General features: G+C 53.1%; 1 protein-coding gene across 1 annotated transcript; it reads left to right on the plus strand.

Annotated features, from left to right (window-relative positions):
• Positions 1–504: 504 nt before the first annotated feature.
• On the plus strand, positions 505–8,490 carry EMWEY_00017030 (translational activator, putative; the record flags this gene model as incomplete). The annotated part of the gene is made up of 8 exons (XM_013479850.1): positions 505–1,771; positions 2,261–2,376; positions 2,538–3,209; positions 3,308–5,743; positions 5,949–7,344; positions 7,570–7,623; positions 7,852–8,165; positions 8,425–8,490. The coding sequence occupies 8 exons, from the start codon at positions 505–507 to the stop codon at positions 8,488–8,490; spliced, it is 6,321 nt and encodes a 2,106-aa protein (XP_013335304.1).
• Positions 8,491–10,000: the final 1,510 nt, after the last annotated feature.

Raw genomic sequence — 10,000 nt, forward strand, 5'->3', positions numbered from 1 at the left:
ATATTTAATTAAATTTATTTAATTTAAACAGAAAAGCCCCGAAAAAGCCCCCAATTGCATGCAGAGAGCACCGGCGCGTCATAGAGAGAAGGAAAGAAACAAGGAAAGAATGCCTTGCTGCTGAGGTGTCTGTACACCCGAGACAAGAGGGTTTATTGCTTATTTTCTTTTATTTCTTTTCTTCTTTTTATTTCTTTCCTTCTTTTTGTTGTTTAAACAAACCCCAGAGGACTGAGGTGTATCCGCAGCTCCATGGGAGAGGCCCCTTAGGACACAGGGCACACTCTAATCGCTAAACCCTAAACCCTAAACCCTAACTGAACCCTAACTAAATCCTAATTAGACCTTAACTAGACTCTAAACCCTAAACTCTAAACCCTATACCTTCTCCTGAAGCTGCTCAACTATACCCTAAACCCTAAACCCTAATCCTTACGTCTTACCCTCTCCTAACCCTAAACCCTAAACCCATAAACCCTAAACCCTAAACCCTAAACCCTCAGGATGGCAGAGGGTTTTGCACAAGAGGAAGGGGTTGGTCCCCCCGAGTTGCCATCAACAATAGGAGCATCTCTTGATGCCTTAGGGGATTTAGAGGGGGGCATGCAGCAGCAGCAGCTGCTGCTGCTGCAGCACCTGCTGCAGCAAATCAAAGAACGAACACGCGACAGAAGCAGCAGCAGCAGCAGCAACATCGATAGCAGCGACAGCAGCAGCAGCAGCAGCAGCGAGGATCCTATTCTTACTATTGATGAGTTCTCTGCTCTCTGCAGCAATGTGCTGCTGTCTGCTGCTGCATGCAGCAATAGCAAGAGATGGAGCAGCAGCTGGCGCTGCTGCTTCTCCTCCCTTCAGTCTGCAGCAGCAAAGGCTCTTGCATGCGAAGCAGCAGCAGCAGCTGCAGCAGCTCAAGGTAAAGAGGTGCAGCAGCAGCAGCTACCATTGCTGCAGCGCTTCTGCTCGTTGCTGCTGGAGACACTCAAAGGCCTTAGCCGCAGCGCAGCAGCAGCAGCAGTAGGCAGCAGCTTCTTTGCTGTGCTGCTGCAGCTGCCTCCTGCTGCACTTGCTGCAGCAGCAGCAGCAGACTGCTGCAGCAAAAGTATAGGAGGCGTGCTGCTGCAGATGGAGCGTGTCTTTGGGGAGCTGTTTGCTGCTGCTGTTGAGCACCAGCAGCGCCACCAGCAGCAGCAAGAGCAGCAGCAGCAACAGCAGCAGCAGCAGCAGCAGCAGCAGCAGCATGAGCTGCTGCAGGCACAAGTAGAGCAGCTGTTGCAGCGTAAAGCAGCAAGACTGCCATGGGTCCGTTTGCTGCAGCAGCTGCTGCAGCAATCAGCAAAGGCACGAGCGCATGCACTGCAGGTAGTAGAGAACACCATCAGCAGCAGCAGCAGCAGCAGCAGCAGCAGCGGCAGCAGCAAGAGCAGCAGCATTTGCTCCTTTCTGCTGTCTCGATGGGCATGTGATGTTCTGCTTCATACAAATGCAAGACGAACTCCTGCTGCAGCAGCAGCAGCAGCAGCAAAAGCAGCAGCAGCAGCAACAGCAGCAGCACTAAAACGTGAGGCATTGGAGGTCAAGGATAAACTCCTACAAGTCTTCCTCCAGGTAACTGCAGCAGCAGCAGCAACAGTAGCAGCAGCCGCAGCAGCAGCAACAGCAGCAGCAACAGCAGCAGCAGCAGCAACAGTAGCAGCAGCAACAGCAGCAGCAGCAGCAGCCGCAGCCGCAACAGCAGCAGCAGCAACAGCAACAGCAGCAGCAGCAGCAGCAGGTGTCTCCTTTGTTCTGTTGTGTTGTTTGTGCTGCAGCTGTTGGATGGTCGTCATGCATGCGGGGTGTCTTTGCATGCATCTTTTTATCCTTTGCTGCTGCTGCTGCAGCAGGAAGACATTGATACATTTGCTGCTCCTGCTGCAACAAAAGGATTCGCTAGATCTATTGATGCTGCAGGGCCTCCGCTGCTGCTGCTGCTTAGACACTCCAAGGCTGATTGCTCCAAGTATGCTGCTGCTGTTGCTGTTGCTGCTGCTGCTGTTGCTGCTGCTGCTGTTGCTGCTGCTGTTTGCTGCAGATGGATTTGGCCTTGATTTGTCCCTCTTTTAAGCCTCCTTTGCTGCTGCTGTTGCTGCTGCTGCTGTTGCTGCATGCGTTTATAGGTGTCTGCTGCTGCTTGCTGAGGGGTTGCTGCCTACACTCAAGACAGCAGCAGCACTTGCTGCTTCTGCTCGTGGTCGTGCTGCTCTTGCTGCTAGCATTATAGGGCATGCAGCAGCAAACTGCCGTACAGCAGCAGCACCAATTAAGGTGCAGCAGCTGCTGCTGCAGCAACTTAATGCAGCAGGACTCAAGACACTGGATACCATTGCGCTGCTGCAGGTAACGCGCTGTTGCTGCTGCTGTTGCTGCTGTTATTGCTACTGTTGTTGTTGCTGCTGCTGCTGCTGGGGTCAGCTATGTGAATGTTTGCTGCTGTTGGTCTTATCAATTGTGAGCATATTGGTGCCTCTTTTGCTGCTGCTGCTGTTGCTGCTGTACAGGCAGCTACTGCATGCACTCCCTCCCTGCACCAAGAGTCTACGGTGTCTACAGAAGAGCTGCAGCAGCTGCAGCAGCAGCTGAGCAGCAGCAGCAAGGTGCATGCGCTGCTAACAACAGGTATAGATGATGATGTTAAGGCTACCTGCTGCGCCTTTGTGGGGAAGGTGCTGCCGCTGCTGCTGCGGCGCAGCAGCAGCAGCAGCACGCCCGAGCAGCAGAAGGAGCTGCAGCACCTGCTGCAGCAGCAGCTAAAGCTGCTAGAGGGGTACTGCGATGCTGCTAATAAGAAGGGGGCTGTGTCTGCGGAGCAGCAGCAGCTGCTGGCAGCAGCAGAAGATGCACTAGAGAGTATTGCTGCTGCTGCAGCAACAGCAGCAGCTGCTGCAGCAGGACCTGCAGCAGCAGATATGGTACAAAGACTGCAGCAACTGCAGCAGCAGCTGTTGCCGCTGCTCAGTGCATGCACCACAAGACCTGCTCTCCGTGCTGCTTCCTTGAGGGCCTGGTCTCTCTTCTTGCTGCTAGAGCAACTCTCCGCGGATGCAGCAGCAGGAGCAGCAACAGGAGCAGCAGCAAAGCAGCAGCTCGATGCTGCTCATAGTCCCGCCGTTGCTGCTGCTGCAGCACTTTGGGTAGATCCTTCTTCTTGCTTCTCTGTAGTTAAATCAAAGGTGAGGACTTCTACAGCAGCAGCAGCAGCAGCAGGTGCAGCAGCAGCAGCAACGGCAGCAGCGTTTAGGTGTCTTTGTGTGTCTCCTTTGTGCTGCAGCAAACACGGGAGGAGTTGCTGCTGCAGCTTCGAGTGTATGCGCAGCTGCTGCAGAGGCAGCAGCAGCCTCTTGGTGGCAAGCAGCTAACCACCACGTCTCCTTGCTGCAGCAAAGATCAAGAACTCTGCTCTGCTGCTTACAATACTGCAGGCGCTGTTGCTGCTGCTGCTGCACCGCAGAAGCAGCAGCAGCAGCAGCAGCAGCAGCAGCATAAGGGTCTGCAGCCAGCATTTTATATTGGGTTAATGCGCGTTCTTTGCCACCTGCAGCAGTTCCATGTGTCTCCTGCAGCAGCAGCAGCAGAGGAGGGGACTGCAGCAGCAGCAGGGCAGCACGGAAGCAAAATGGTTAAGGGAAGCTATACGTCAAGTTTGCTGCTGCTGCAGCAAGCAGCAGCAGCCGATGCAGCAGTTGCTGCACAGCTTGTCCTTGCCTTCTTCCAGCTGCTGTGTGAGGTCTCTGCTGCGCAAGCAGCAGAGAAGAGCAGCAGCAAGAGCAGCAGCAGCGGTAGCAGCAGTAGCAGTAGCAGCAGCAGCAGCAACACCAAGGCCAAGACACCCACGTCTCCAATGTCACCATTAACAGCAGCAGCAACAGCAGCAGCAGCAGGACGAGATGAGTCAGCAGCAAGGATAACCTGCAACATGTTGCAGTCTTTGCTGCAGCAGCTATTGCGGCTGCTGCTACCCGCTGTACGTCGCAGCAGCAGCAGCAGCAGCAGCGAGCTGCATGCAGCACGACCTGGGTTAAATGCGCTGCTGCTGCTGTGTGCTGCGCATCCAGCAGCAAGACAACAAGACAGCAGCCCTGTCCCTCTGTTTAGATCTGTTTTGCTGCTGCTATCCAGGCGCAGCAGCAGCAGCAGCAGCAGCAGCCTAGTGGACTGGCAGCAGCTGCTGCAGCTGCTGCCTGTGTCAGTGACACCAGAGAGCAGCAAAGACAGCAGCGACTGCAGCGGCATCGAGCATGCATGCGATTCTGTTGCTGTTGCTGCTGGCCGTTTGCTGCAAGAGCAGCAGCAGCAGCAGCAACACCTGCAGCACCAGCAGCAGCAGCAGCAAGAGCAGCTAGACCAACTAATAGTACAAGAACCTAAGAAGGGAGGCCGCTTCTGCTGCAGCAAATGGCGCAGCAGCCTTGCAGGTCTCAGCAGCAGCAGCATCAGCTGCTGCTGCAGCTTAGTGCAGCAGCTACCAGCAGCAGAAGTTGCTGCATGCAAACAGGAGACAGCAGCAATGTTTTATGCCCCTAATGATGTTCTTTATGTACCTGGTGGGGTGTATGTACCTGCAGCAGCAGCAACTACATCTGCACCTGCTGCTGCTGCTCCTCCTCCTATACGCCCCAGCATGAGCAGCATCAGCAGCAAGACTAGCAAGCCTGCTGCAGGTCGGGGGAAGCCAGGAGGAGCAGCAGGAGGAGCAGCAGCAAAAGGACAGAAAAGTCTTACTAGGGAGCAGCTGCAGCAGGAGGAGCTGAAGCAGCAGCAGCAGAAGCGGCAGCAACTGCAGCAGATGCAGCGGCGCTGCAGCAGAATCTTGCTGCAGTTGGGATGTCTAGTCAGTGGGGTTGGAGAGGAGTGTGCAGAGGTGCTGCTGTCTCCTGCTGCTGCTGCTGCTGCTGCTGCTCCTGCAGGAGCAGCAGCAGCAACAGCAGCAGCAGGAGAGGGTTCACCTGTTGTGCTGCTGCCTACATTGCAGCAAATGCTGCGCTGCAGCATAACCTGCAGCAGCGCGCTGCGGTGTCTGCGTCAGCTAATTGTTGCTGCTGTGTCTGCTGACGTGCTGCCTAGGAGAGCAGCACTAGCAGATGCTTTGCTGCTGGTGCAGCAGCAGCAGCAGCAGGAGGTTGCTGCTGCTGCTGCTGCAGTCCTGTCCTCAGGGAGAGCAAATAAGGCACTGTCTCTTGCTGGTAGCCAATTAGTGCTGCCTCTTGTGTCTGCAGTGCTGCTGCAGGCAGATGCAGCAGCAGCAGCTGCATGCAAGCAGGGTCTGCTGCTGCTGCTGCAGCAGCTAAAGCTAAAGGTGCAGCTAGATCCAGATGCTGTTATGTCGTGTCTTGCTGCTGTGCTGCGGGCACATCCGCAGTTTGCTGCTGCTGCACAGGAGGCTCTGTGTCTTGCTGCTGCTCAGCTGCTGCAGCAGCAGCAGCTGCCGCAGCTGCTGCAGCTTGCTGCTTCGGACACAGCAACAACCCGCAAGGCTGTTGCTGCTGCGCTGCAGCACCTGCCTATAGACCGCATGCAATCAGCAGCAGCACCAATGCTTGTTGCCTCCCTCCTCGTGCTGCAGCAAGACAAGGCAGACCCTCAGGTCCCTGTCTTTGCTGCTGAGCTGCTGCAGCAGCTGCCGCAGCAAATACAAGGAAACATGCAGCAGCGGCTAGAGACACTCACGCAGCTACTTGCATGCCCTGAGGCTACCTATAGAGATATGGTAAGCACATCCGCTGCTGCTGCTGCTGCTGCTGCTGCTGCTGTGTCTTGCCCTTGTTGCAGCTGCTGATGATGCGTTTTGCTGCTTCTGCTGCTGCAGCACGAGTTTATATCTTCTGCTGCTGCTGCTGCGCAGTCATAAAGCGAGCTGTCTGTTATCGTTGTGTTTGTTGCTGCTGCTGCTGTTGCTGCTGTTGCTGCTGCAGGCAGCAGAAGCATTTGCTGCAGAGGTGGAGAGAGGCAGCAAAGGAGAAAAGGAGACAGTAGCAGCAATACAGATGTTAATAGATCTATTTACTGGGGATCGTGTATTAGAGGGCCCTTATGCAGCACCGAAGGAGCAGCAGCAGCAGCAGCAGCAGCAGCAGCAGCAAGAGGGTATAGTATATAAGAAGAAGGAACTAGATGCAGCAAATTTCTTTGGTGGTGCTGTTAAGGGTAAGATGAAGGGGAAAGGAGCAGCAGCAGCAGCAGCAGCAGCAAAGGATGATGATGGATCTAATGATCAGCAGCAAGAGCAGCAGCAGCAGCAGCAACCACTTGTGCTGCTGCAGTCTAACTCAAGCCCCGAGCATAGATGCATGCTATTAGGTGTTGCTGCTGCTCTTTGCCGGTGCGCAGAGCATCAGCTGCTGCAGACATCTTCTTCTTTGCTGCTGCTGCTGCACTTCTTATTAGGTAAAGGTATACCTTGTCCTGATTCTCTTGCTGCTCCCCCGCTGCAGCAGCTGCTGCTTGCTGCTGGTGTTGCTGCTATACGTAATGCAGAGGGGGATTCCTTACGTAGGGAAATATTGGAGTGTATAGACAGCTATAAACCAGAGAAACCCCCTACCACCACAACCAGCAGCAGCAGCAGCAGCAGCAGCAGCAGCAGCAGCAGTAGCAGCAGCATCAGCAGCAGCAGCAAGAGCAGCAGCAAGAGCAGCAAGAAGAGCAGCAGTAATAAATCAAAGAATATTGTTGGTGAAGATATAGTAGGACCAGATACATCAGCAGCAGCAGCAGCAGCAGATGCAGCAGCAGCAGGAGGTGCAGCAAATGCAGCAGCAGCAATAGAAATAGCTAAGGCATTATTCTGTGGATCCTTAGCAGATAAAATGTCTAAAGGAGACACATTAATCCCCTTAATTGTATCTAAGCTAGAGGTATCCCTCCTGTCTCCTGCTGCTGCTGCTCCCTCCCCTGAGGTACAAATGCTGCTAGCTAGACCTATTACTCCTCTTATTAAGTTACTTGCTGCTGCAGATCCACCACAACAAAATAAACCACCAACAGCAGCAACAGCAGCAACAGCAGCAACAGCAGCAGCAGATGCTGCTGCTGCATCAAAAGAGGGGTCTGAACAGCAGAATGAACAACAACAGCAGCAGCAGCAGCAGCAGGATGAACAGCAGCAGCAGCAGCAACAGCAGCAGGAGGAGGAAGGTACAGCAGCACAGCAGCTACTAAAACGTTTCTTACGTGCTGCATTAACAGCAGCAGATTTACCAGTACGCAAGGGAGCAGCACTAGGGGTAGCAGCAGCAGTAAAAGGATTAGGGGTAATAAGTATAAGAAGGGAGTTGCTGCTGCAGCAGCTGCAGCAAGCATTATCTAATCGTAAGGATTTGCTGCAGCAGCAAGGAGCGCTGCTGTGTATAGAGGCACTTAGCTGCTGCCTAGGTAGACTATTTGAGCCCTATGCCCTGCTGCTGCTGCGGCTGCTGCTGCAGTGTCTTGCTGATAATAATAAACCTGTTGCTGCTGCAGCACGTGCTGCAGCGCAGCAGATCATGAGACACCTCAGCAGCCACGGTGTACGTCTTGTGCTTCCTACTATAACAGAGCAACTGCAGCAGCAGCAGCAGCAGCAAGATGACCATTGGTCAGCTAAGATTGGTAGTATTGAGCTTATATCTGCATTTGCTGCTGCTTCCCCTAAACAGCTTGCTGCTGCTGCTGCTGCTGTGCATGCACTCGTACCCTTATTAACAGATGCAGCAAGTAATGCATCCTTACCTAAGGTGCAGCGTGCTGCTGTTGCTGCGCTGCAGTCTATAGCAGGAGCTGTATATACACCTGAGCTGCAGCAGATATGCATGCATGTTGTTGTCCCTGCATTAGCAGATCCATCCAGCAGCAACATTGCTGCTGCACTAGATACAATATTATCTATAGACTGCAGCAGCAGCAGCAGCAACTTTGCTGCTGATGCTGCTGCCCTATCCTTATTTATTCCTCTTCTTGTTAGGGGAATGGCGGAGCGCAGCAGCGAGGTTAAGCGTAAGGCAGCAGACATAATTGGTTCCCTAGGTGTCCTATGCCAGCAGCAGCAGCAGCAGCAGCAGCAGCAGCAGCAGCAGCGGTCTCAACCATTATTACCTTATTTACCCCAATTGTTGCCATCTCTGCAGCAAGCCCTTGGGGATCCGATCCCAGCTGTACGTGCAGCAGCAGCACGTGCATGCGGTGCTGTAGCTAGAGGGGTAGAGGAAGCAGAATTAGCTGGTTTGCTGCAGTGGCTGCTGCAGACCCTCAGCAGCAGCAGCAGCAGCGTGAGCCGCAGCGGAGCAGCAAATGCATTATCTGAATTATTATTAGCATGGGGCCCCCAACGTCTGCAGCAGCTGCTTCCCCAATTGCTGCAGCAAGCAGACGAGGACCCTGTATCTGCTGCTGCTGCTTCTGCTGCTGCTGCAGGATCATCAGTATCATCATCATCAGCAGCAGCAGCAGCAGCAGCAGGAAGGAGAGAAGGTTTCTTAGGTTTATTTGTTTATTTACCTATAGCATTTAATAAGGAATTTAATCCTTTTGTTCCTCTTGTTATGCCCGTAGTACTCAGAGGATTAGCAGCAGAGGAAGAAAGTATAAGAGAAGTATCTCTTCGTGCTGCTGAGGTGTCTGTACACCTCTTTGCTGCTACACATACTGCATTGCTGCTGCGCCCCCTAGAGGACGGACTATATGCTGCTGATTGGAGGATTAGATGCAGCAGCACGCAGCTGCTGGGTCTCCTGCTGCAGCGGCTGCTGCATGGTGTAGATGATGATACAACAGGAGGAGGAGGAGAAGGAGGATCAGCAGCAGCAACAGCAGCAGGTGCAGCAGCAGCAGCAGAAGATAGTCTACATACAGATATATTATCTATAGAAAGAAGAAACTTTATACTTTCTTCCTTATTTATTATACGTAATGATATAAATCCGGGTGTACGTGCAGCAGCAGCAGCAGCATGGAAGAAAGTTGTTGGTAATACACCCAAGACATTAAAGGAAATATTACCTATATTAACTAAAAAAATTATATCTAATTTAGCTGCTGCTGCTGCACCTGCTGCAGCAGCAGCTGCTGCTGCTGCTGCAGCTGCTGCAGAATCTGGCGGTGGTGGGGGGGCTGCTGCTGCTGCTGCTGCTGCTGCACTGCAGCAAGTGCAGCAGAAGCAAACTGCAGCAGCAAGATGTATTGGTGCACTTACGCAGAAGATGGGGGAGCAGGTCCTCCCTCAGCTCCTTCCTCATCTACAACAGGTCTGCTGCTGCTGCTGCTGCTGCTGCTGCTGTTTATTGTTGTTATTGATTGTTTTTGTTTCTGTTATTGTTGCTGCTGCAGTTGATTGGTGTTGCTGCTGTTGTTGCTGCTGTTGCTGCTGCTGCTGCTGCTGCTGCTGCTGCTGCTTATGCCTTCTGTCTACATATATGCGATTTAAATAAAAGACAGGATGCATTACTCCCTCCCTTTGCTGCTGCTGTGTGCTGCTGCTGTTGCTGCTGCTGCTGCTGCTGCTGCTGCTGCTGCAGGCTCTTCGTGCTGCAGATGTATCTACACGACGGGGTGTATGCTTAGGTTTATTAGAGATATTTAAGAGCGGATCTCGTGCTGCAGTTGCTGCAGAGATGGATAGTTTGCTGCTGCTGCTGCGGCGGGCACTACAAGACACAGATGCATCGGTGCAGCAAGCTGCTGCTGCTGCTGCTGCTGTATGTCTTGATTCATTAGGACAGGAAGCAACTAGTAAATTAATACCCCCGTTGCTGCAGCAGCTTCTGTCTACACAATTACTAACAAGAGAGGATGCAGCAGCAGCAGCAGCAGCAGGAAGAGCAGCACAACTACAAGGATTAGAGTTGCTGCTACGTGAGCAACCGCATGCATTGCTGCCACAGCTGCTGCAGCAAGCAGCAATACAGCAGCAAACTGCTGCTACTGCTTCCCTTCTTGCTGCTGCCGCTGCTGTTGATCCACCAAGACTATGCAGACATCTAACAAGAATCTT

The sequence above is a fragment of the Eimeria maxima genome, genomic scaffold (genome assembly GCF_000499605.1).
Source record: "Eimeria maxima Weybridge genomic scaffold, Emw_scaff141, whole genome shotgun sequence".
NCBI lineage: Eukaryota > Apicomplexa > Conoidasida > Eucoccidiorida > Eimeriidae > Eimeria > Eimeria maxima.